Genomic DNA, 27,913 nt, shown 5'->3' with positions numbered 1-27,913 from the left:
AACGCTAAGTTTGTAAATCAAACCCAAGTTATCCAATTAAACTCTATTAAATTCGGCACATTCCTCCTGTATATAATATACATCGTGTTGATTGCAAATCAAGAATTTGTTGAGTTTCGTAACTTATGTCACGTACTCCCTCCGTCCCACTTTAGCAATCCCATTGACTTTTCTGCCTTCTTTTTGTAAAAATGATAAAAAAATAATTAAAGTCGAGAAATGGTAAAGTAAGAGAGACTAATATAGAGAAAAGTCTTATCTACATTATTGTCTCTTTTACTTTACCATTTCTCGACTTTAACTATTTTATATCATTTTTATAAAAAGATTGCAAAAAAGTCAATGGGACTGCTAAAGTGAGACGGAGGGAGTATTTGGTAGTGCGAATCTTCACGATTCTATGTATATATATAAAGTCAATAGTTGTGTTTTAAAATAAAAGATACGTTAGATTTAAGCAAAAATTTAAAGATTATATGGGTTAGATGCATAAGTGACATCAAACCATTCCATGACATTACTAATAATATTTGCATGAAAATATCACCTAATAATTTAGGAACTGAGACGAAACTTAAGGAAACTAATCCTAATTATAATTTAGGAAGAAAATTAAATATAAAAAAATTAAAAGGAAATAAAGATGATATATAGAAGGTAAAAGCGTAAGAAAATTAAAATAAAAGAATGATTAAAATTTAAAAACCTATCCGAATCTAGCTCCGTATGGAAAAATAATAACTAAAATTGCTTGGTTTGTATACCATTTTTGTGAATTATTTTCAATTTTATGAATAATAGAGCATAGACAAACGCGACTGTGTTAATTTAAAATATTAAAACGGATGTGCTGCACAACGAGGCTGTGTGCGCATCATTCCCACACAAGCTATTTTCATTATTTTTAGCATCTCATTTTTTACATCCAGGTTAGTAGATGTAACGTAATAATTGCAAAAGTTTTGGTTAGTTCATGGTCTTAATATTATTGGCTAATTATTTCTATCATTTTATTTACACACATTATTTTAAGTTAGTTCATGGTCTATGTCCTTTTATTTAGTTTCATTATATTCAAATTTTTAAATTAGTATTATGCTTAGTGAAAATCATAAATTGGCATCTGTATCTACACAATTTTAGAGATTATTTTCCACATAGTGCTAGACGGATAGGTTTTGAAATTATAATCTTTCTTTTATTTTAATTTTCTTACATTCTTGCTTTTGTCTATTATCTTTATTTCCTTTTATTTTGTTTCTTTATATTTAATTTCATTTCCTATAGCTTATACAATGTGGTTGATAAGGTTTGATGTCATTAATACATCTATACAATGGAATCCTTTTGAAGATTCACATTACTAAATACTACATTACATTAGCATGAACACGAGTGATTTGTCAAGGTGGATGTGGGAAGAGGATAAGCATTTCGAGGAATGCATTCTGGATTATGTTGTTCGATGGAAGGAAATCGTTGCTCGTTTGGGGACAAAATCTGCGGCTGAGGTTGAACACCACTACGCCTTGCTGTTGAAGGACATGGAGGCTATGGAAGCCGGGGATATGGAGCCCCCGGCCTACCTGGAATGTTCCAAATCCGTGAAAAGGAAAATGAGTAAAGCTAGACCTTGGACTGAAAATGAGCACAGGTGAATGGAATAATATAACATTATTGTTTATTAATACCTTTGTTTAAAAAAAATAGTCTTTTCATCATTTTGATTAATCCTGTAAAATTAGTCCTTATCTAATTTTAGCAAAAACTTTTATCCAAGGAAGTCAATTTGTGCCCTTTATTACCAAGATTATTTTTCGTGAAAGTAGGTAGTAGTATTATTGAATTATTATAGTTTTGTTGTTGTCGTTTTAAGTGTGTGTTGATTATGGGAAAAAGGCTATTTCTGGAAATATTGAAGAAATATGGAAAAGGGGATTGGAAGAGCATATCGAGATTCGAGGTTCGTACAAGAAATCTAACGCAAGTCGCAAGTCATGCCCAAAAGCACTTCAAACGCCAAGATGAGAATGAAAGGAAAAAGAGCCACAACATTTTCGACTCCTCCACATTAATTTTCAGAGCAAGACCATGTTTTGAGTTTTTAGGACAACAATATTAGTAGATACTACTATATAGTATCATCTTTCATTCCGTTCATAGATTAGCCTCATGACAACCTCTATATATATTCAAAGACTTGTAGGACAAAAATGATTAAATATTTAAGGGTTATATATTCACAATAAATATAATATTTTATGTTCACGTTAAGATATATGTATTGCTTACAACAAGCTTCACAAATCATGCAATTAAAGAAGCTAGATTCGGATCAAGCTTAATTTCTTCTTCCAACTCCACAACCCTCTTTAATACCGCAGTTTAATCAAAATTTCAACTCCATCGTAGCAATAATTCACAGTTACGTAATTGGTAGATCAAAACTGAAAAAGTTGTGTTATTTAGCTCATCTCTCCGTAATTGTAAGTCCTTGAATCTTAAAAGAGAATAATTAATTAAATACTGTAAATAATGACAATGTTTAAAAAAGTCTTTCTTTTTGCCTTAGGCCGCGCCATCTCTTTTATTTCGTTTTCCCCCATTTTCATAAACCAGCCTTTCACATTTGAATGATTTATTCATCATCCACAATATTGTCTTCTCGTGAGATGGAGATTCGTACATATAGGCTGGCTGTTTTTGGCTATTGTTTCTGTATGCTTAAACCTTCAATTTCTCAAGTAACTATTTCTGGTGGCAAATGGATTTCGGGAAAATGTGGTTGGTTACACTGATTTTGGTAGAGTTGATGTGTTGTTGATAGGGACTCAACGCTACCGCCCTCTCGGCCAAGCGCTTTGGCACCTCAGCTCGAGGAAGCTCGCGAGCAGGAGAGAAGATGTGCAGCGCAAGAAACACGAAGAGAGGAAGTAAAGACCAAAAAGGAATATTGTCAAGCCTGCAAGGTATCGCGATAGAGACATCAACTTATATTGTTTCTTTCTTTTTGTTACCTTAGTTTGTAGACAATATAATTACTACCTCCGTCCCCTAAATATTGACACAATTTACCATTTCGATCCATCCCTAAAAGTTTGACACACTTCACTTTTATCATTTTTGGCAGTGGACCTCATATTCCACTAACGCATTCCTACTCACAAATTATTATAAAACTAATACTTTAAAAATATGACCCACATCCCATCAACTTTTTCAACCCACTTTCCATTACATTTCTTAAAACTCGCGTCGGGTCAAGATGTGTCAATATTTGGAGGACAGAGGTAGTATTAGATTAGATTTGTCTCAATCTTCTCGAATTTTCTTCTTGATTCTTTCGCAAGTTGTAAAGTCGAATCAAGTCGAGAGAAAGAATTCCACGGATGGAGCTATTGAGAATTATGAATAAAATTTCACTTTCTCATCTTTTGCAAAGACCCTAGAACTTCAACCAGGGCAAATTCACACAAGTTCACGCGTTTATCTTAATTTTTAAGTGTAAGTTTTGTGTCTCACATATGTGACATGTGATAGAATCTTAAATAGAATTTGATTTTATTATAATACATTATTTGGTATAAGACACATTTTATCCTAATTAATTGACTATCAATTAATTATTTTCACATATCAATTAATCAAATAATCATGTTATATTGCTCCAAAGAGAATGTATATTCATATATATATGTATGTCAATTGATTGCCAATAAATGGAAAAGATTGATTATATAATCTTTTTATGGAATGAATATTCATTCCCTTGGCCATCAAGTAAAGAATCATGCGTATATATTATTAAGATTTGATTAGAATTGATTGTGATCAATTAGTAATATTAATAGACGAAATATTATATTCTTGGTCAATAAGAAACGTATTTACTAATTATTTTAGGCCTCTTTGATGGAAAGGGCTTGTAGGGTTTGATCATTAGGGTTTGTCCTCTCTCTGCCTATAAATACAAGTGTGGTGATCTCATTAAATCACACACATCAAGAGAACACATAAACGAGGGAAAGAGAGAGAAACAAATCCTTGGAGTTGGAGTTACGCCACTACGCCAAAGAAAGTCCGGGAAGTTCGTCTCCTCCTTCCTCAATCGCTTCCGCAATGGATCATAAGGTAAGTTTTTGATCCATTATGTTTATGGTTAATATGTAAAATACATGATGTTCGAAGATCTTGCTTTATTTATATTCAATTATATATTCTTGAATATATAATGATAAATATAAATTCCAACATGTGGTATCAGAGCATGGTTGAAAACTCATGTATTTTCATATTATGGAAAACCATAATTTTTTAGTTTATTTTTGATAAATTATTGATGAATTGTGAATCACGTTTGTGTTTATTTGGTTCTCGGTTCCTTTGAATATTTCACGAATTGTGAATTCAAATTTAGGTGATTCATATTAGATTCATTTTTAAGTATATTTGATTCATTTTATGTATTACGTATTCAAATTTGTGGTGTAAATGAATTCTTATGACTAATTGCACAACTATATTTTGATTGGTTGTCTTTGTGAATTCCACATGAATCGAGACAGTAGGATGGAATTGATAATTTAGGTTATTTAATTTTGTGCGCATAATTTGTCATTGAATTGTACTGGTTAATTATTGTATCAATTAAAGAAAGTTTATTTTGTATGATTATACTTTGAAATATATTGTTTCCATATTGATTTTTATATATATGGAATTGATTTGAGTATTTTAATTGTGTATATATTTCATGTAAATTGAGTTTGAATATATGCATTGATGAATTGAGATTTCAATTAAATGTTTTATGATTATGAATCTACGAGACAGTGGAATGAATGATTACATAATTCAATTCTCGTTTTAACATGTATTTTGATTATATTATGTTTATTTTGCAATCACCAAAGTGAGGCAAAATAAGGAGAGTCTATAATCAAACTCATATTAAAATTTGTTTAAGCAATTAATCTCTATATGTTCTTGATTATATTATGTTTATTTTACAATCACCAAAGTGAGGTAAAATAATAGTTTATAATCAAATTAAGTGAAAATCTGCTTAAGCAATTAATCGCTATACATTAATGATTATATTATGTTTATTTTGCAATCATCAAAGTGAGGTAAGATGAGAAGAATTTATAATCAAGTTAATATGAAAATCTATGTATGCAATTAATCATCATGCTTGTTGTGGTTATTCATTATCTAAATAGTTTGTTTGTTATAAGGTCTAGATTCCCAAAGGAAATAGTCTTTGCGACATAATAAACACTAATGGAGTTAATAATATAAATTGGTGTCGATTACCCAAAGGTAACGCCAATTTATTATTACTCAATTATTGAACTAAGATATGTATATTAAAAGCATGATTTTTATTATTGTATGAAGACTACCCAAAGGAGTTTTCATAATTGCCTCATGATATGGGTTTTCAAATTAATGTTCGTGTTATTATTCAAAGCTTCTATATGTGAGCATTCATTTCTTAATTACTCCTATAATGTAAAAACATATATTTTTTGCTACTAGTATGTCTACCTCAAACGTTCCCCAACTTAATGGAACCAACTTCTTTGCATAGACAGAGAAACTTAAGTTCACTAAATAATGGACTTAGACCTAACATTGTTGAATGATATGCCAATTATTTTATGATTAAAGTAGTTGGCTGATTACCCATAATGCTAGGGAAAAATCTAACAGAACTAAGTTTACAGTTCATTAGAATGTTCGTTGCAGATAAAACCTCTCAACGACTGACATTGCAAAAGAATGTTTGTAGAATGTTGAGGATCGCTTCACAACTGCATATAACTCTCTTGCAGAAAAACTTATAAAGGATCTCATAAGCATGCAATATGATGACTATGTACGAGCATGTGATGAACATAAATAACATCTCTTCTAAGCTGGAAAAGTTAGGATTACAGGTGGATGAAGATTTCTTTGTCCAATTCATCCTAACTTCCTTACCTCCTTAATATAGACCATTCCAAATTGATTCACTGTACAAGATTAGTGGACTCTTAAAGAATTGGGAAACGTATTGGTCTAGGAGAAGCATAAGATGAAGAAGTATGGAATGAGTGCATCTCATGCTCACATTGCAACCGAAGGAGCGTCTAAAGGATAATATTCATTCGAATTTATCATTCTTATGGCATAAAGGAACTGGATCATACTTCTAGTGAAAGAATTAAGAGGCTTACAAAGGATAATATTCATTCGAATTTAGACTTTACAAAGCATTACCATTTGTGTGGATTGTATTAAGTGTAAACAAACCAAACACAATAGTAAAAATGCCACAAGAAGCAATGAGCTCCATAAAATTATACATACAAATATTTGCGGACCTTTTGATGTCTCGACTTTTGGTGGAGAAAAATATTTTATCACCTTTATTGATTATTTTTTCGCGTTATGAATTTATTTATTGCAAGAAAAATCTCAGGCACAGTTGAACATTTTATGATTGAGGTTGAAAGGCAATTAAATAGAAAGGTGAAAATTATTCGATCTAGAGGTGGTGAATTTTATGGTCGTACCACTAAAATAAGTCAATTACATGGACCTTTTGCCAAATACTTAGAAAAGCATGGCATTTATGCTTAATATACTATGTCAAGTACGCCTCAGCAGAATGATGTTGCTAAGAGACGAAACCGAATTCTCATGGAAATGGTTAGAAGAATGTTAATTCTACCTTACCTATATCGTTGTGAATTTATGCTCTTAGAACCGCTATTTATGTATTAAACCGAGTTTCTAGTAAGGTTGTACCAAAGACTCTCTTATGAACTTTGGACAGGTAGAAAACTCAGTTTGCAGCACCTTCATGTTTGGGGTTGTCCAACGGAAACTAGAGTATACTCTTCGCAAGAAATGAAATTGGATTTTAGGCAGTTAGTGGTTACTTTATGGGTTACCAGAAAAATCCAAAGGGTATAGGTTTTATTGTCCTAATGATAGCATGAGAATTGTGGAAACTGGAAATATATGATTCTTTGAGAATGGTGAGATCAGTGGGAGTTTTAACACTCATAATGCGGTCATTAATGAAATAAGGGTATAACCTTTTTCCCTCATTTCCTCAAGAATTAAGTGTGCCAAATATTGTTGAACAACCTAACAATATTTGAATGACCAACCACTTAATGATGATGCCAAAGTCATTGAATATGGGTGTGGAAGAAGCATCTACAGAAGTGTCATTTCTGATGACTATGTGGCATATCTCTAAGAATCCGAATGTGATATAGGAATACGTAATGATCCAGTTTCATATTCACTAGCCATTAAGTGTAATAATTCTAATAAATGGATTGATGCATGATAGATGAGTTAAAATCTATGGATTAAAGTCTGGGACCTTGTCGAATTACCCGATAAACAAAAGTGTATTGGGTGTAATTGGGTCTTCAAGACCAAATTCGACATAAATGGTTTAATCTAACGATTTAAAATCAGACTTGTTGCCAAAGGTTATACTCAGAAAAGATAGCATTGATTGTAAATAGACTCTCTCAAGTATCAAAGAAGGACTCACTTAGAATCATTTTGGCACTTGTAGCCCATTTCGACTTGGAACTACATCAAATGGATGTGAAAAAACTGCTTTTCTAAATGGCAATTTGAAAGAAGAAGTCTACATGAAACAACTTGAAGACTTCATTAAGAAAGAAAATTTAGTCTTCAAACTTAAGACATCAATTTATGGACTGAAACATGCTTCTCGACAATGGTATTTTAAATACCATGACACTATTACTGCTTTTGGTTTTAAAGAGAACACCGTTGATCGGTGCATATACCTCAAGGTTAGTGGGAGCAAGTTCATATTTTGGTTTTGTATGTTGATGATATATTGCTTGCTAGTGGTTACATTGGATTACTACATGACACTAAAGTTATCTCTCTAAAAATTCCAACATAAAAGATATGTGTGAGACATCCTATGTCATAGGATAGAAATATCTTGTGATCAATCACGTGGACTTTTGGATTGTCTCATAAAAGCTACATAGATCGAATCTTTTAGAGAGATACGGCATGAGTGCATGTTCTCCAAGTGTTGTTCCAATTCATAAAGGTGACAAATTCAGTTTGAATCAATGTCCAAAAACTGAATTAGAACGTAAGATGAAAAATATTCCTTATGCATTTATTGTGGGAAGTTTGATGTATGCTTAAGTCTGTACTAGACCAGACATCAACTTTGCAGTTGGAATGCTAGGCCGTTACCAAAGTAACCCTGGTGTTGAACATTGGAGAACTGCAAAGATAATAATGAGATACTTAAAGGGAACAAAAGATTTTATGCTCACATTACGGAAATCTGATCAACTAGAAATTATTGGATTTCCATTAAAGCTAAATTTATGATTTGCTTTGAAGCATTAATGATTGCAAAATTTTATTTCAGGCCTTGGTATTGTCTCCTCAATATCCAAGCCGTTGAAATTATATTTTGATGATAGTGCAATCGTATCTTTCTGTAAGTATGACAAGTATTCAAGGAGCTAAACACATGGAATTAAAGTTTCTTGTCGTGAAAGATGGAGTTTGGGAACAAAGAATATCTATATAATATATAAGCACACAGCTTATGATTGCTGATCCATTGACTAAGGCGTTACCACCTATGACATTTATGGAATAAGTTAACATAATGAGTCTTGGATATGGAAACGTCTAACCTTTATGTTTCCATGTTGGTTCAGACACTTAAGTTATAGATATTTTGAATTCAATAAAGTTGTTTCTACTTTTCCTGTATATACTTATTATTTGATATGCATATATACGTTTTTAGTATTAATGCAGGAGGTCTTAAAATAAGACAATTACGGACGCGGTGTCACTTATAGATTATATTAGAGTGGATATTGGTGATGTGGTATATGGAAGGAACTATATCGATTGAATGATATACGCCCGCCATGACTCGCATTAGTAGTCTCTCTAATATAATACTTATGTTTACCAATGATGAAAGTATTTATAAATTCAAATATTATGCGCGCCTTATGTTTATTATGTCTATTTTATTGTGGCTCTGTCAAGTGTGACAAGTGGGAGAATCGAAAACTTTGTGTCCCACATGTTCGCCAAGTGGGAGAATGTAAGTTTTGTGTCTCACATATGTGACATGTGATAGAATCCTAAATAGAATTGGATTTTATTATAATACATTATTTGGTATAAGACACATTTTACCCTAATTAATTGACTATCAATTAATTATTGTCACATATCAATTAATCAAATAATCATGTTATATTGCTCCAAAGAGAATATATATTCATATATATATGTATGTCAATTGATTGCCAATAAATGGAAAAGATTGATTATATAATCTTTTTATGGAATGAATATTCATTCCCTTGGCCATCAAGTAAAGAATCATGCGTATATATTATTAAGATTTGATTAAAATTGATTGTGATCAATTAGTAATATTAATAGACGAAATATTATATTCTTGGTCAATAAGAAACGTATTTACTAATTATTTTGGGCCTCTTTGATGGAAAGGGCTTGTAGGGTTTGATCATTAGGGTTTGTCCTCTCTCTCATCAAATCACACACATCAAGAGAACACATAAACGAGGGAAAGAGATAGAAACAAATCCTTGGAGTTGGAGTTACGCCACTACGCCAAGAAAGTCCGGGGAAGTTCGTCTCCTCCTTCCTCAATCGCTTCCACTATGGATCGCCAAGGTATGTCTCGATCCTATTATGATTATGGTTTACGTGAAATACATGTTGTTCGAAGATCTTGCTTTATTTATATTCAATTATGTAATCTTGAATATACGATGATAAAATAATGTCCTACATCGAGCGCTCTTGATATTGGATAGGAAGAATAATCCTATCAAAATATTGGTGCTTCGATTGTTACTTTTCTTCCACGATTCCGAGGCGACAGGCAATTCGGACGATGAGGAACAACCGATGATGTTTGATATGCAGATACGAGTACACGATCCAACATGAAATTGTAGGTGGTAGAGAGGGTAGGGGATTAAATCGATTTTAATAATTGAGTTTAATTGGATAGCTTGGATTTGGATTGATTTTTAGATGAATTTGGGTTGATTTACAAACTTGAGTTTAAATACTAAATACTTCGCGTTTTTTTTACAAAAGAGGTACTCAGCTAAGGATTGAACTTGAATTGGGCAGGGGCTGCGCAAGCGCAGGCCCCCTCTAACACAAATTATGACACAGGCTCGACCACTTGGGCCGACCTTAGGAAGGCACCCCTCCTAAGTGCAATGGAGTGCAATGGAGGTCACCAACCTAGGTCATGTACCTTATGGATCGCTCATTGACCCCATCCAGGTAAGTATGGAGCTTCTATTTCTTTCTTCTATTTATATTTGTGCAATTCGCATACACCTCCTAATAATATGTCAATGTGGGATTTTTAATTTTCATTCTTAATGGCATGCATTGTTTTCTTGTGTTTTGTCTCCTGTCACACTATAATATCTCTCTGTTGTGCACACGAAAAAGTTTTACAATAAACCTTGTTCAATCTAGAAGCTGCAGTCAATTATTTAAATAGGAATCGGTGGTTTTCTTGTTCGGTGGGATGTGTATTTCCAAACAGTAGTACTACATGGTAGACTATAGAATGAAAGTAGAAAGATTAAACTTGTATTATAGGGTATCTTCTATATAGTGAAAGTAGCCTCCAAAAAATGGTGTATGCTGCTAGAATTGCAACAAACACACGGTATTCTTTAGTAAAAGGCGAAATAATAGTTCGTTGTGTTGACATTGATATTTATATTAAAATATTAACACAAATTTATGTTGACATTTTTGACATTTTTAATACTATGTATTGATTTGTTTGCAAATTAGCATTATAACTCACCCCTAGTAGTGTGAATCTCGGAAGGATTTATAAAGTCAATGGTTGTGTTTTAAAATAATAATTAATTTAAGAAAAACTAGTGCAGTTGGTATAATTGAGCCGTTTTACATGATTGAAAATTATTTATTGATTAATTAACGTTTTTAGAGTAATTGGTATGAGTTGAACCATTTTCCACGATTAAAAATTAATTATTGATTAATGGACATCTAAATTTTGCAGTTACACACTTGTTATTATTTTTTTTTTATTTTTTTTGTGTGAGTGAAAGCAGGCCCGGCCTGATTACAGAGATAAATTAACGAGCGTACAAAATACCAAGTCTATCGTGTAACATCCAAATACCAAGCCCTATAGGCGTGATGTAATAGAAAATCCGCAGCAAAATTCCCTTCACGATGCAAATAGTTGACCACCACCGAATCAAAATCTGGAAGCAAGTCACGCACACCTTGCACCATAGATCTATAATTAATGGACACTTCAAAGTCTCCCTTGATCATTGAGATATCCATGGAGCTGTCACTTTCCACCTCCAACTTTCGGAAGCCCAAAGCTTTCGCCAAACGTAAACCATGGAGCAGGCACCAGAGTTCAGCCAACAAAATGGAGAATAATTAACCCAATTTACCACGAAACCATACCTCCAAGAACCTACAGCATCTCGGAAGAGGCCACCTCCATAACCCACTTATTATTAATTTGATTTACAATAAATGTCATTTAGCTCACTAAAAGTCATTAGAAATATCATACACTACAAAAATCTTCTATAAATATTGATTCCAATAATAAAAAATTGTATTTCCTCTTTTATGTTGTTTATGTATTTTTATCCTATTTCATTATATATTATTACAAACAATACAAAGAAGACGAACAACAATCATAATCTTTACATTTTTTTTGCAGCAATCTATAACTAACAAACGGAGAACCTGCCACAAGAAGAAGAAGAATATATGTAACAGGAATACATTCAAGAAAAAATAATGAATGGTACGTTATAATATTTATTCAAAAAAAATTTAACAAATTCATGTAGGGGTGCGTGCATTTAATTTTTTTTTCGAAACTATAGCTGCACTATTCCACATTTTATATTTTGCCTATTGAGGCTCTTTAAATTTAGCAACAATTATTTTATGGATTAATATATTTTACAATCGTGAGGCTAGGGCCATATCATCTCCTCATTCAACGACCATCATTTTCTCAAGTAAATTAATTAGCTTCTGCCCTTTGAAAATGCAATCAATTTGTTTTTATAGTGTGCTATATATTTCTTATATATATTTTTTGACATTAATGACATTTTCTTTTATCTTTTTAATTATTAGTTTGCTTAGTTTAATTCAAAATGTGTAGCAATATTGTAATAACAGTTCGCTCTTTTTTATTATTATAATACATTTTTTATTTGTGGTAATTATTAATTTCAATGGTTAATTCTGATTTATTGTGATGAGCAACACATTTTCACTAAATTTGTGGTAATTCATGTATTGTTTTTACAAATAATAATTACTGAATTAGTTCTAATTAATAAATTGTATTTGGCATTTGCATTATTTCATTTATTTATTAATGGTATTTGATTATGTATTTTGATTCTGAACGTTGGTATAGGTTAAAAATAATATCATATGTTAAATGTTTAATTTAGATATTTTACACAAATTCTACTTTATGCAGAGGAAAGTTTGGTGCCATTATTTATCAATTTTATTTAATAATTTATCTATAAAACAAAGTTTCAGGAGTATATAATAGTGAAGAATTTTTTTCTATTATTTCTATTTTTTATTTATGGTACCATTTCATAAGTAAATATAATTAAAATTTAATTTAAATTATTTTTAACCTAGAAACCCTAAAACTGTTTTTTGTCTTCTATATATTCTTGTCCAGCCGATTGTATAGCGGGCCATATAAATTAGGGGCTTCTGTGTTTTTGCCTTTTATCCATGTGCAAGTCAAATGCATTTATTTTAATTTTTCTTAAACGTATTCAACCACTATTAGATTATTAGACTATAAATAGACAATTGTCAATAGTTATGAGTAGTGAATAATTAAAATTTTTAATTTTATTTTTTTATTGTACTACTTATAAAAAAGTTCTTGCGAAATTAATGTACTACTATTACTCTATTATCATATGTTGACTTTATTCATTTATTTCTTTGTTTACTTTATTATTATTTTATTTCTTTGTTACTAATATGAGTCCTGCAACGCACATATGTGATACTAGTTTTTTAGTAAAAGGCGAAAGAATAATTCGTCGAGTTGACATTGATATTTAAAATGTCAACACAGTATATAAAAATATCAACACAAATTTGTGTTGACATTTTTGACATTTTTAATACTATGTGTTGATTAGCTAGCAAGTTAGCATTATAACGCACCCCTAGGTAGTGTGAATCTTGGAAGGATTTATAGAGTCAATAATTGTGTTTTAAAATAATAAAAACGTTAATTTAAGAAAAAAATTTAAAGACTATATGGATAAGAATTTAGATATATTAATGACATCAACCTTATCAACCATGCCACAACATTACTATTTGCATGAAATTATCAAATAATAGTTTAGGAAATATGACGAAACATAAGGAAAGTAATCCTAATTATAATTTAGAAAGGAAAGTAAATATATAAAATAAAAAAAAAGAAGTAAATATAATAGAAGGTAAAAAGGTCAGAAATTTAAAACAAAAGAAACATTAAATTTAACAACACGGATGTGCATCATTCTCACGTAATTATTCTTCTTTATTTTTTAGCGTCTCTTTTCTTCTTTTCTTCTCACGTAAAGAAAGATTAAAGCTATTTTCCTTATTTTTTTACGTCTCTTTTTCTTCATCCAAGTCGGCAAATATTTTTTCTTATTTTTTTCCTTTTTTATCTTATTTTCCTCTATATATGTATTCATTCATTCTATTCTTTATACCCTCTCTTTTTTACACGATTGTTTGCATATTACTCTATTGAAATTTTGCATTTTTAATGGCCAGGTAATATCTTTTATTCCTGTTATCCCATAATCTCATTGAACAGTCCTATATATTACACTATGTTCATTTAAAATAATGAAGCTTATGGTTTCAATAGTTTAAACAATTGGCGTGCTCCCTATATCTTGTTGAGAGCTTTAGATTGTAGATGTTGTGTTATTATATATTTGAGTATTAATTTTTTTTAATCACTGTAGTAGTAGGTGGAACATTATAATTGCAAACGTTTCCGTTAGTTCATGGTCTTAATATTATTGGCTAATTATTTCTATCGTTTTATTTACACACATTATTTTAAGTTTCATGGTATATGTCCTTTTATTCAGTTTCATTATATTCAGTTATTTAAATTAGTATTATGCTTAGTTAAAAATCAATAAAATTGGTATCTGAATCTACGCAATTTTAGTAATTATCTATATACATAGAATCCTTTCGAAAACTCACATTACTAAATATTACATTACATTAGCATGAATACGAGTGATTTGTCAAGGTGGACGTGGGAAGAGGACAAGCTATTCGAGGATTGCATTCTGGATTCTGTTGGTCGATGGGAGGAAATCGCTGCTCGTTTGGGGACAAAATCCGCAGCTGAGGTTGAACGCCACTACGCCCTGTTCTTGAAGGACTTGGAGGCGATGGAAGCCGGGGAGATTGAGCCCCCGGCCTACCTTGAATGCTCCAAATCCGTGAAAAGGAAAATGAGAAAAGCTAGACCTTGGACTGAAGATGAGCACAGGTGAATGGAATAACATAACATTATTGTTTATTAATACCTTTGTTTAAAAAAATAGTCTTTTCATCATTTTGATTAATCCTTTAAAATTAGTCTTTATCTAATTTTAGCAAGTTTTTTTCTCCAAGGATGTCAATTTGTGCCCTTTATTACCAAGATTATTTTTCATGAAAGGAGATAGTAGTATTATTGAATTATTATAGTTTTATTGTTGTCGTTTTAAGTGTGTGTTTATTATGAAAAACAGGCTATTTCTGGAAGGATTGAAGAAATATGGAAAAGGGGATTGGAAGAGCATATCGAAATTCGCAGTTTGTACAAGAAATCCAACGATTCTCAGAGCACGACCATGTTTTGAGTTTTAGGACAATAATATCAGTAGTTACTACTCCTATATAGTATATATCTCTTCATTTCGTTCATAGATTAGCCTACGTAATTTGGTAGATCAAAACTGAAAAAGTTAGAGTTATTTAGATCAATCTCTCCGGAATCGCAATTCCTTGAATCTTAAAAGAAAATAATTAATTAAATACTGTAAATAATATTCGACAATTTTACTTTGTTTAAAAAAGTGTTAAAAGTTTGATGAACTTAAAGGAACACTTTGTTTGGCGTGGCAGGCTATACCATTCAATTTTGCGGCAGATTTAATTAGTTTATAACATAACGTATATCCAACTCTTGTGGCATTCATATATTGATATTATTATCAGATAATACGTATATTTAAATAGAGGCCAATAATCACCAACGGTTTGCATCAAATTCAATTCAGTTTCAGAAATCAGAAATCAGAAATGCTGCTCGTCCCTCCTCCATTGCCGCCCTCGTTTCCGCCTCTCAATTTCGCCTCCGCCCGCCATTCGCGCCTCAGTACGCCGCTTCGGCGCCACCTGGTTGCCGCGACGAATGAAGTCGACGCCTTCACGCAATACTCCGGCTACCTTTTCCAGCTCAGCTCATCTGAAGCCGAATCACTGAATGAATACAAAATATCCAAAATCGCCGCCATATATCAGAAGAAGCCTCTGATTCTCCTCCGCCGCTTGCTGCAGACCGCTACCACTCTCGGCCGCTGGTTCGCCCTCCGCTATTACGACCGTATCACCGAGCGCGCGGACGTCATGTTCGAGGTTTCTGATTTTCTATTTCGAATGCGTCAAACGGATAATTGAATTTATTTTCACTACTCGTTGATTGTTATTTTTTGTTGTTGCCTTGTATTTTTGCTTTTGGTCTATTCACTTTCTATTGGAACACTAACTGAATCTGTTTTCGCAACATTGTGCAATTTATCTGGGTTTTTCTGGATTGTAGGTCAGAGCTGCTGAATTGAGGAAGATATTAGTACAACTTGGCCCGGTATATGTTCCTGGGAATTCTATTGTTGTAAATTTTATACTTACTAGCAAAATGCATGCAAGTCTGGTACTCACTAAATAATATTTGGACTGCTATAAGATGAGGAGCAGAGACCTTCCATATTAATTTCCACTTTTGGAAGTCCATTTGATGATGCATCGGATTTATGTGGCTAGTTATCTAACATGCAACCTTGCCCTTTTGTGTAGGCTTATATCAAGATAGCTCAGGCCATTTCGTCTCGACCAGTAAGTTCTGCGTGCTTTAAATAGTTATTTTTGTTATCCTATGTGAATTGTGACTCATGTATTTGCACTGGATCTTTTGTTTCTTAATAGATTTACAATTTTCCCATTATCTCTTGAATGTGAATATTTTCGAAGCTTAAAATTTCAAACATGGTACCTAAATTTCTTCAGGTTTTAATATAAGAAAAACATAAATAAGTCAGTATTTAGTCAATTTACATTCTACCATTCATAAAGGCTCCAACCAATTTCTAGATTGAAGTTCTTGTGCTGCTAAATGGAGCTCTACTAACTAGTAGATTGCTACTATCATTGTCTTACTTGAGAGTGATTATTAGGCATCTACAACTTCCTATGACTATCGCTTTCTTACAGGATTTGATACCACCCACATATTTGGATGAGCTTTCACTCTTACAAGATCGAATTACACCATTTTCCACAGCAGTTGCATTTGATATAATAGAACAAGAACTTGGATTGCCAATAGATGTACTATTTTCAGAAATCTCACCTGAGCCTGTGGCAGCAGCATCACTTGGACAGGTCTTCAACTTATGATCAGAATAATTTATAATATATCCTATTTATTGACTTATGTAAAACGCATCACAATATTAAAGTTTGAGGTCAACTGATATTTTCCAAAAAACAATTTTGATACTTGGGAGAAGGTTTATCAAGCAAGGCTTCGATCAAGTGGGAAGGTAGTTGCCATAAAAGTGCAGAGGCCTGGAGTTAGAGCTGCAATCTCATTGGACATACTGATCTTGCGTTTCTTGGCAGGGGTTATAAAGCGAGTAGGAAGATTTAACACAGACCTTCAGGTAATATGGAAATAATCTCAAATATGATTTCTGACACAATTTATGTCACTTAAACACGGGAAGTCCTTATCTTCATTTTCTAGTTTTACTTAAGATGCCAGCTTATTTAAAGCCTTCAAAAGGTTCAGTGACTGAAAAATTTGTATCTGTTCTCTATCATATATCTCCTTATAGTTCATACACCTTTCCGTGGATTATATCTAACTAATACCTGATAACCGTTTTGCAGTCAGTGGTTGACGAATGGGCAACAAGCCTTTTCCGGGTATTCTACTTTTTTCACTTCTTCACTGAATTTTGAGTCTTGGTATATGCTGCAGTCCAGAAGGAACTTCCTTGGCTATTGCACATGTCGGCATGATAAAACTTAATATTGCACAACCATACAGAAAAAAATCAACTTCATTGGCTGTTTGACTGTATTGGTTGCGATTATCTCTAGAAAACACAGTTATTATTGACGTTTGATTTTATTGATTGTAGTTGATAACACCTTATTCTTGGTTGAGCATCTCTTGATGTTCTAGTCAACACTTCTTCTTAGTGCTTGATATTGAATACAGGTAATCCAATTGAATGCAGGAGATGAATTACATCCAAGAAGCAAAAAATGGAGTAAAGTTTAGGTAAGTCAATTTTTTTGTTGTTATACCAGCACGTTTAGTTAGCTTCCAGTGACACAGGTCTCTCTTATTGGTTGGACTGACGATGTTTGGTTCCTAAAAATAATCCTTTTGTTCAATGAGTATTTGATGATCTGCTAATGTTGTGAGCAGTGAATCAAGAAGAATGTTTAATGATTGATGAATGCTACCAAAATTAGAACTCGTTTCAATCTAAGTTGTCCTTGAACTTCTGTTAGTTCTAGTGGAAGCTAATGTTATGAGCAGTGAATCACAGAACATGATTCTTTTGCTCATCTAGTAGACAAAGCTCTATAATGAATTTTCTGAGAAGATATATGATGATTATTTAGTTATGATCCATATTCTGCATGCTTGTTGATTCCATTTATTTGTTCAAACATCATTTTCATTTATTCTACTGTTCTGTGATATCAGAAGGCTCTTTTAAAGAAGGATTTCTAATATTTGCTACTTGATCAGACAGTTATACGGCAGCATAAATGATGTTGTGGTTCCTGAAATGTATGTTGAGCAAACAACTGGCAGGGTTCTTACCATGGAATGGGTTGAGGTAATTTTTATTTTTGTTTATGTGAATATATATTTACCTAGGGCATTTAAAGGTAAAAACAATCAAAATATCAAACTGAAAGCTATTTAATCTGTTTAATGATCCAGTTATTGAATGCATTTCGACATCTGCAAAGGACTTTCTTCATTCTACTTATTATTCTCATCAGTTTATTAACATGATATCAGGAACTTTGTCTACGAGTTTTCCTCAGTATATCATTTCTGTGGTATGCGGTATAAGAAAGTGTTCAATCAAATCGATGATGAGAGTGATATTTTATAAATATAAATGTTGTTCTTTTTTATGAGAAAACCATGTTTATGGATCATCTTGCATCATGCAGGGTCAAAAGCTAGCGGAAGTGAAGGATCTTTACATGATTCAGGTTATTCTTGAAACTAGTTGCAGTATGCTCTGCTATTTATCTGAATAGACTTCAGTACAACTAGTTGCTTTATTGATGGCCAACAGGTGGGGGTCTATTGTTCATTCAATCAACTTTTAGAGTTTGGGTTTTATCACGCTGATCCGCATCCTGGCAACCTGCTTCGCACATACGATGGGAAACTAGCATACCTAGGTACTTTTTCTGCACAGTTTTTGCATCTTATGCATATCAAGAAGATGAGGTGCAACTTAATATGAAACAATGGGCTGCCAACTTGCAACATTTAATGAAAATTAGATGTCATTATTTAGAAGTCGTCCTTCTCTATGGTGGATATCTGGAATGCAGAAATATATCTTTATACTTAAACATATCCAGCTGATAAGTTGAATTCATTTCTTAGTTTACATCTTTACAACTTGCACTTACCACATACACGCTCAGGCAAAATGCTCATGACCTTATGTTTTTTATATATGCTCCAAACTCATTTTCCAGTTGGATAAGTGATAAGGCCTTCAAATCTGCAATTATACTTACTGGTGAAGCTCCCTGCACATTCTCCGTCCCCGAAAAATATGAACTCTTTCCTTTTTAATCTGTCCCTGAAAAGTATGAACTTTCTATTTGGAAACTTCTTTCTCTTTAATGAGGTGGGACCCATTCTCAACTAATAATTGTTTAAAAACTTTTTCTTTCTATCTCTCTCTTACATTACCAATTATGCATCAAAATCCATGCCGAACCAAATGTTCATACTTTTCAGGGACGGAGGGAGTAACTTCTTATGTTCGATCCTTGACTTCTTCAAAAAATGATTGCATAAAATTATCCATGACTAACTTTAAGTAGTTTAATATTCTCCTACATAATTTCCATGCAAATAAATGTAGTACCTGGATGGACTCTGCTGAGGTTTAATCGGGAGTCCAAAAGATTTATCACTTAAAGAACACAAATACAAGATATCTTATGTATCACTGAAATGATTTTTGAGGAAATCAACTTCCCTTCAAAGATAAGAAGAAGAGACTACTGATATCAATCAATGCTACGGCCTAGGTCTGCTAAAATTCTATTTTTTGAGAATATAATTTCTGAAGCAATATTGTTCATTTAAACAAGGTTTTGAGCAACTCGCCAGAAAACAACTTTGTCTTGAATGTGCCAGCCTAATGTTATGTCTTCTAATAGTCTCTGAGCCTACTATATTAGTGTTTGTAGTTGCATTTCAATGCCGTAGAATTCATTGGTTTCTGAAAGATATAACATACTCCTCAGACTTTGGAATGATGGGTGAATTCAGAGAAGAACTTCGTGATGGCTTTATCGAAGCTTGTCTCCACCTTGTTAACCGTGATTACGATGCACTTGCAGTAGACTTTGTAACTCTTGGGTACTTTGACTATCCTGGTCTGCATTAAGTTGCTACTATGCTTCTTATTGAGTATATATTGATGCCAAAACATAATTCAACAGGCTTCTTCCACCTACAGCTGACAAGGAAGAAGTTACAAAAGCATTAACAGGTCCTCTTTGACCCTAAGATGCAGTATACTTGCTACTGCAGTGCTCTGTTTTAAATTCATTGTCTTTCTTCTTGTTCTTGCTCATTATCCATCTGATAATTGTTTCAGTTCCTGTGATGTGAAATGATATGTAGGTGTCTTTCGAGGTGCTGTTGACAAAGGAGTTCGCAACATAAGCTTTGGAGATCTTCTTGGAGATTTGGGATTCACCATGTATGAATCCTGACATCTTCACCTTCTAGGCTTCAACTAAATATTTCCATATTTTTTTTTGTTTCCAACTCCAGGATGCTTTCTGACTAACTTCGTTAAATTGTGATTATAATTGATGGTGATCAGATACAAATGTACTTATGCGCATCAGCATACTGAATAACCTTATCCTGACACCTTATTTAAAGATTTGATTAGTCATTCTTCATGTTTTTGGAGTATATTCTATTTTATCATATTGTGTTTTCTGTTATGGCTGCAGGTACAAATACAAGTTCAGGATTCCATCTTATTTCTCGCTTGTCATTAGAAGGTCGCTTTTTTATATTTTGACTGTTGTTATTCTATGATTCTGAGAATATATTACTGTTTCAAGATAACTATATTTCTTCTAGTCATGTGGATTCAACTTAACGCTTTCTGTTTCAACTTTTTGGGTGCTCCAGCCTGGCTGTTTTGGAAGGAATTGCCATTAGCTCTGATCCAGATTACAAAGTTCTGGGCAATACTTACCCTTGGATTGCCAGAAAAGTGCTTACTGGAAGCTCAGCGAAATTGAATTCTTCATTGCAAACTCTTCTTTACAAGGTATACCAATTGCCAAAATCTATCTTTCAGAGCTCTTTACTAACTACTTTGTGTGAGCTGGAAGTCACTGTTGATCAAATCAAGATACTGACTTCAAGTTTCTCTAACTAGGATGGTGTGTTCAGAATTGATCGACTGGAGTCTCTCTTATCAGAGGTGAGATAACATGTCTTTACTATTTTACTCGTCATAGTGTCCTCTCTTCACTATTCCTTTGGTTTAATAAGAAATCCGTGGGAAGTGAATTTACCTTGCGCCCTCATGTCTCGTTTATGCATAAGATTAGTCTGCTGTACCCTTATTTTGTTGTTTATGATTTTTGTGTTTGGAAACTCTGCTGTTACCCTAATTCAGTATTATTAGAACCACTCGACAAGTTGTGGAGATCCATTTAAGATAATATTTGAGTAAATTTGCATTTGGCTTCATGGTCAATCAGTAATCATTATAAGCATCTACATCATTTGCTTTATTTTCTTTCAGTTAGCTAATATTAAAGTGGTCACCAAGCCATTCATATAGCTCTTAAGAGGCCTTTATCACTTGGGATTGTCTCTCAGTGACCTCAGTTACGATCCTCTCATAGAAGGGTGCTCAAACTTAATTATTCTCACACTGAAGAAAATAGTGCAATCTGTATGCAAAATTGATAGCATAAATCTTGTATTGATCAAAATGTTTTAAGCTGTCTAGTTTCGGGTAGTCATAGTATTTGTGCGTTTGAAACCCAATGGAATAAATTCCTTAGGAACTAAGAAGATTACTGGTAGACAGTTTTTGATCAAAGATTTCCTTTGACACAGTCACTGCGTGCCAGGACAGAAAGAGCTTTGGTTGAAGAACAGGTAGAAGACAACTCTAAAAAGATGATCAAGCAAGTTATTTCTTTTACTTTGGATGAGACGGTAATATTATCTTCTATTTGTTGTTATTAGAGAAATGTAGAAAGTAGATTATTTATAAGAATTCTAAACTCCATTCCATTCACGCGCAGGGAACATTCGTGAGAGAAATACTTCTTGATGAACTTGCTAAGGTTAGATCTTGAAACTGGACTTCATAGATGTATTTTCATGTCATGTTAGTTTTTGAATCAAAGAAATCAAAGTCCACAGAACCGGGAAGGTTTCTATTATTTGACAACAACCCCTCTTACAAGGTTAAATTTGCATGTGCATGCCGACTTTTTCATTGTAACCCGTTTTGTCTGGGTGAGGCAAAATTAATCATTCTAGCAAACTATAGATAATTTTTATGTTAAAGATTATAATACTCTCAGTCCTGTTGCATTGCATGTCCGTACTAATGTTTTTAGGCCTATCTTTTTTCTGCAACTTACAACTTGTTAATAATTGTGATCACACAGGGCTTGGATGCACTTGGATTAGCGACCTTGGACTCACTTACGGCAAACCTACCCTTCAGGCCAAGTTCGACTTCCATGACTGATGAAGATATCAACAATCTGCAAACACTGAGACGCCTTACGCTATTAATTTCAGAGCTGCAACGAATTGAAACTTCTGCAGCGGTTTGTTCCAAAGACTTTTCTTTTGCTTCCCCAGTCCAAATGACACTAGTTGTGGCTTAACTATGATGATGAAAAATAAGTAACTGGCAGTAAACTTTATGAATCGCTGAATTCTCGTGGCAGGGAGTAAACATTCAGAAACAACCGTCAGATGGAGCAGCACTGCTCCCTTATGGATCGAAATCTGCTCAGGAAATGCTGCCAGTTCTTTTCTCTGCAATTTCTGAGGTAGGAGTCATGCATCAAATATATTCTCAACTAGGTTTTAGCTAGGGGCCTACAGAAAGAAGCCCTTTCATATCTTTTTCTCACACAGATGATAGATACTTTTTAACAGTAACATATTAGAGAATTAGTGCTTTTGCATCAAGGCTGGATGATTCTCCAATGTTTACTTTTTAACAGCATCCGAGTATTCTTTCTTTCTAATTTCTCCCTCACTCTCTATAAACTCTTTCAGCTCCCTCAAGATTCACAGCAACAATTGCTAAGACTGCCAGCAGATCTGGCTGGAAAACTAGTCTCGCGCATTGCTGCCAGGACGTTAAAACGTGCATTCCTATAAATTGAATCTCAAAGTTGTGTGTTTCACATCAGCTACTACCTGCCTTGTGATGAGATGGAGAGAAGCACACAACTCAACTGGAAAAACATACAATAGCAATTGGTCTTGATTCCCTTGTGTGTAATTAATTGGCCACTTTTTATTCATTCAAATCTTTTTCTTTAGTGGATTCATCCTGCTGTTGTGTAAATGATATTTTCGGTGGAAGCGTAGATATTCATAGTTCAAACTATTTAATGTAGAATTATTGATCTAAAGTGGGATATCTGTGGTGGTCTGAATATTTGTGTTAAGGTAGCATGCAATATTATGAATGAACACAACCATCAAAACAAAGAAGTACTAAAGTTTGCAGTGTTCTAATCATAATATCATAGTACTAATACAGCTGTTCTTCACGAAGAAAACAAAAGCAAAAAAGGAATTGAACATGTTAGGAAGTAAAGTCAAAATTTGATGATTGATTTTTATATTGCGAAATAGCAAATTTTATTTGAATCTTCAAGAGACGTGTAGTAAACAACTTCGACTCTTGTTGATGGGGTTTATAAAATATTTATTGTCCATGATCATATCCACCTGCAATCGAAGGAAAACAATCCATATACTACATCAAATTTCATTTTGGTTCGTAGCTCTTGCCTCAGCGTTTATGTTTTTCAGGCAATTCTATCCTACTATAAAACAACCTGACTCAACGTGTTCCTAAACTTATTAAAAGAACATGACTTAATGAAGCTAAAGCCTAACAAGTTACTCCGTATATTTGATTATAAGGTAAAAATTATTACTCATACAAACTAAAATGTGAAACCTATCAATGACTAGAGATATTAATCAAACTAATCCATTAACTTTTTAGTCAACACTACTTGAACCGGGGCAAATTGAGTTTAAATTTTAAATCAACTTAACTTTCAAGTTTCGACCTAGCTCAATGAACTAATCTTGCTAACTATCAATGTATATATTTAATTTTTAATCTTAAGGATCTTATATTTTTCATATACAAATATATCCTGAAGTTAAAACATATAGTAAATGATATGACTGACCAGCATAAACTTCAAACTAGACATTTTTTTTAAAACAAAATCGAGATTACATAACATAAAACTAATAATGAATCATTCAACAATAAATTGGTCTTGAATCAAATTATCTCATACTGAATTTAATCACTTGAATAACATTTTTAATTCTTCTACATCGATAATATTTGGAACTTCTACTTGATGCATGTAGGCTTGTAGCTCTTATTCTTCAGTAACATTCTTCTTCTACATCGATAATATTTGGAACCTCAACTTGATGCTTGTAGCTCGTATTCTTCAATAACGTTCTTCTTCTACATCGATAATATTTGGAACGTCAACTTGATGCTTGTACCTTGTATTCTTTAGATTCTTTACCATCTACAAAAATATATAGTACTATTAAACTTTAATATACTCATTTTGTCTAATTCTAATTAACACTATATTATATATGTTTTAGTTAAAACGTATGCAAAATATTAAACGAAGATTCTAATACTATTGTTATAGGAATGCTAAGCAGATCACACGTCAATCGTCATCCTAGCAAATTCTCCAAAACAATATGCATGATATCTCCGATTCTTAATGAGAAAACATATTTATATTTATAGAATCTCAATATTTAATTGGAGAAATTTAAAAATATACATGTTTAAATTCAAACACGGTTAACTACTACTAGTATAATTGATATCAGATGCGTTATATTGCTAACTATTTAATTGTTAACTCATCAATATAGTGTATTAAAAATGTCAACACGGTGACATCAAAATGTCAACACATGATATCAACACATTATATTGAAGTTCAACAAAATTATGTGTTGACATTTTAATGTCACCGTATTGACATTTTTAATACACTGCGTTGATGAGTTAGCAACTTAAGAAAGTTAGCAATTGATCAAAATATATAACACTTGACAAATTTTGAGTTGTTGAATGATTTAGTTGATCTAGACAAATTAAAAACCCTAATTTAAGTTTCATATAATTAAAAAAAAATATATATAAACTCATTTTAGTAAATTCAAAATATATTATAAAATTCAAAATATATCTTATAATAAACTTAAATTTTCCAATTCATTTATCTATTATATTAGTAAAAATTTAATACATGTACATTGTATATAAATTGAAGGATTCCAACCAATTGTAAAAAAAACAAAAGAATAGAAAAAAGATACGCTTGGAGGGTTTTTGGATCATCCCTAATTTGGAATGAGTTAATCGAACTAAAATTTTATAGGGTTGGAAAATTTCAAGTCTAACCCTTTTAATTTAGCGTGCTATTTAAATCAGATGCAAATTCTGAACTTAACTAATATCCCTATCAATAAATAACTACTCATATAAATCATAATGCAGAAGCAAATAAGAAATCTAAATAATTAACAAAAGAATTTAACATATACTCCTAAATCTATACGAGAGGGGCAAGGAGAGGGTTATATTGCTAACTACAACTAAATAAGAGCCATTAGATATTCAAATTAAAGGTCTAGATCATCAACCCCGAAATGTCAATACGATCAAAAAAAAACGTCAATAAGGCCATAGGATTAATTCCAAAAAATATCAATAGGGGTTTTAATGTCAATTAACTACAACATTAGTTATAACTAACTTTTAAAAGAAACCCAAAACTTTAAATTCATATAACATATATCAAATTAAAGATAATTTTACAAGGATTCCAACGATATACTACATGCATATGTTCCGACGTCAAAATTTGAAAAAAAAATCGAAAATTTTAAATTTTTTCGTACAGCATAAATGTCAATATACTATATAAAATATGTTAATATAATATAAGCAGAATGTCAATATAAACAATGGGTTAACATTCTTAAAGCATTGTGTTGACATTCTCAAATATATTTTCGAAACACTATATTGACATTTTTATCCAAAACCCTAATTTGGAGTTTTTTTTATCTTTTTCGATTTAATTAATAAAAATGAAAATTACACGTGGCAAATTGTAGACCACACGTTTTCTAAAATTCTATGGCCTTAAATTAGTTGTAGTTAACAATTAAATGATGAGTTAGCAATTGATCACTCTCTAAATGTGCAATATATGATCATTACAAATTTGAATGTCTCCAAATGAACAATAAATGCCAGAGATAAAATAACTACATTTGTGTGTGCAACTTGAAAACTATCACCTCTAGCGTGTTCACCCTATAAGAATTCCAATTCTAAAAACTCGAAGAATTAAATTTTTCAAAGAAATGATGCACTATGTGCACTATGGCCCACATTAATTCTCGGCCACTTTGTTCAATTTACATGTTTTGAACTTAAATATGAGCCAAACAGTAGCCCTGATTTCTGAATTTGATCTAATCAAAAAAGGTTGAGCGACAAAATTAACACCAATTCTGCGTGAGTTAGAAGATGATGAGGTGGAAAGCAAAGGCAAATGTGAAAAATCAGCACCAATTCTTGGTAGACAAATCAATGCATAAATAAATCTCAAAGATTTGAATTCTCGTCCAATTCGCATGAGCAGTGCGAGCTGGCCATTTTAGCTTAGGCTTCCAAGAATTAAAAAGTGGAAGGTGAAGCCCAGATTTCTTAGAAATGGACCAAGAATTGGCTAAATCTTATAGAGTGATCATGCCCTAAATGAAGTGCATTATGTCATTAAATGCTGCTCGATATCCAACTAAGCATTCCCATACACGAATATAAATGTAACTATAAATGTTTTGTGATCATAATAACTATGTTCCAGTTTCGTCATATTACTACACAACACATGCTTAATGCGACACCAAATTCATAAAATGAAATGTGCCTCTCCCTCTGTAGATGATTCTAGTTACAGTAAATGCAAAGAATGCTATTGGAACTCAAAACTGCCTTCATATTTCCAATGATGATCCGGCAAGGCATCGGACTAAAAACTCTCTACAAGTAACATATACACATAATAGTGTTATTCATCAATCAGTTAGGTTAATATCACCATCCATAGGATAGCACACATCAATCCTAACAAAGACAAAAAGACAGGACCAGTTCTCGATTTGCCAGATTTTGCATTGGCATTACCTGCAGCCACATTTAAGTTCTTGCCATTCATTCTTACTTTACTGAAGCTAGACATTCGTTCGAACACCTTATTTACCAAAGCACATTCAGAAGCTGAAGCAGGACTTGTTGGTATAGACTCCACAAAGGACCAGAGAGCAGATGAGAACAATGAGTCTGTACCACCATCATCCTGTTTGCCTCTTCCACTTTGATCTGCTCCCACAGAATGATTTACGGAACCATAATTTGGATTTTGATGTGAAACACCTAAACATGCCAAAATCCATTACTATTAGTATACAATCTAAACACAAAAAGAGCTCTTGAAGCTGGCTCAAACTCCCCCACTTTCCACTTGGGCATAATTTGGAGTTTTCACCATCTTGAAGATGACATGGTCTTCCCATACCATCCATCTGACCAAGAGCTCATTTTTAGATTAAGTAGAATCAAAGAGTGAACAATAGGAAAGTAGTGACAAAATACACAAAGCCACAGATGTTTTTCCAGCAGCTTAATGAACATATAATTCCACTGTAGCAGCACATAATGAATAGAAATAGATGCATTTAGAGAAGATAAAAATGTAGATGCATTTAGAGAAGATTAAAATGTATAGTCACAGACATTTCTGTAGCAGATCAAAATGTATAAAGCCATCGATGCTTCTGTAGCTGCTCAAAAATTGCTTCAGT

The 27,913-nt window shown here is 32.6% G+C and overlaps 2 protein-coding genes, 1 non-coding gene and 2 pseudogenes across 4 annotated transcripts; 2 read left to right on the top strand and 3 right to left on the bottom strand.

Moving 5' to 3' along the window:
* The first annotated feature begins 1,385 nt into the window (after window positions 1-1,385).
* Window positions 1,386-14,675, top strand: LOC125220439. The gene is made up of 2 exons (XM_048122608.1): window positions 1,386-1,654; window positions 14,426-14,675. Exons 1-2 carry the CDS (start codon window positions 1,386-1,388, stop codon window positions 14,673-14,675), a joined length of 519 nt encoding a protein of 172 aa, XP_047978565.1.
* On the bottom strand, window positions 10,203-10,373 carry LOC125185767 (annotated as a pseudogene).
* Window positions 10,696-10,815, bottom strand: LOC125185722. Its single transcript, XR_007170226.1, has one exon. It is a non-coding gene; the product is annotated as a U5 spliceosomal RNA (small nuclear RNA).
* A 733-nt stretch (window positions 14,676-15,408) lies between the features above and the next one.
* Window positions 15,409-23,379, top strand: LOC125223063 (uncharacterized aarF domain-containing protein kinase At1g71810, chloroplastic). Of its 2 annotated transcripts, none has more exons than XM_048126023.1 (21): window positions 15,409-15,804; window positions 15,989-16,033; window positions 16,243-16,281; window positions 16,657-16,827; window positions 16,956-17,108; window positions 17,338-17,373; window positions 17,691-17,734; window positions 18,215-18,305; window positions 18,652-18,693; window positions 18,780-18,888; window positions 19,978-20,092; window positions 20,176-20,225; window positions 20,360-20,438; window positions 20,701-20,751; window positions 20,885-21,026; window positions 21,138-21,182; window positions 21,830-21,871; window positions 22,021-22,062; window positions 22,393-22,557; window positions 22,681-22,785; window positions 23,018-23,379. In XM_048126023.1, the coding sequence occupies exons 1-21, from the start codon at window positions 15,469-15,471 to the stop codon at window positions 23,120-23,122; spliced, it is 2,007 nt and encodes a 668-aa protein (XP_047981980.1). In that variant the 5' UTR covers window positions 15,409-15,468; the 3' UTR covers window positions 23,123-23,379. The 2 variants fall into 2 exon arrangements, with proteins under 2 accessions (XP_047981980.1, XP_047981979.1); XM_048126022.1 differs by having other exon boundaries at window positions 15,412-15,804; window positions 21,830-21,931.
* A 3,585-nt stretch (window positions 23,380-26,964) lies between these two features.
* LOC125219747 overlaps window positions 26,965-27,913 on the bottom strand; it is a 3,023-nt pseudogene continuing 2,074 nt past the window's right edge.

The sequence above is a fragment of the Salvia hispanica genome, chromosome 4 (assembly GCF_023119035.1).
Source record: "Salvia hispanica cultivar TCC Black 2014 chromosome 4, UniMelb_Shisp_WGS_1.0, whole genome shotgun sequence".
In the NCBI taxonomy this organism is placed as follows: domain Eukaryota; kingdom Viridiplantae; phylum Streptophyta; class Magnoliopsida; order Lamiales; family Lamiaceae; genus Salvia; species Salvia hispanica.
The sequence above is the reverse complement of the archived record's forward strand: the minus strand, read 5'-3'. Positions and strand labels throughout refer to the sequence as shown.

Bases quoted from the DNA above. Each gene is read 5' to 3' on its own strand.
- LOC125220439 (XM_048122608.1), top strand. From the start codon at position 1,386: ATGAACACGAGTGATTTGTCAAGGTGGATGTGGGAAGAGGATAAGCAT. The intron at 1,655-14,425 runs GTGAATGGAATA...TGATTTGTCAAG, and splicing joins TGGACTGAAAATGAGCACAG to GTGGACGTGGGAAGAGGACA.
- LOC125223063 (XM_048126022.1), top strand. From the start codon at position 15,469: ATGCTGCTCGTCCCTCCTCCATTGCCGCCCTCGTTTCCGCCTCTCAAT. The intron at 20,093-20,175 runs GTACTTTGACTA...ATAATTCAACAG, and splicing joins GTAGACTTTGTAACTCTTGG to GCTTCTTCCACCTACAGCTG. The intron at 20,226-20,359 runs GTCCTCTTTGAC...AATGATATGTAG, and splicing joins AGTTACAAAAGCATTAACAG to GTGTCTTTCGAGGTGCTGTT.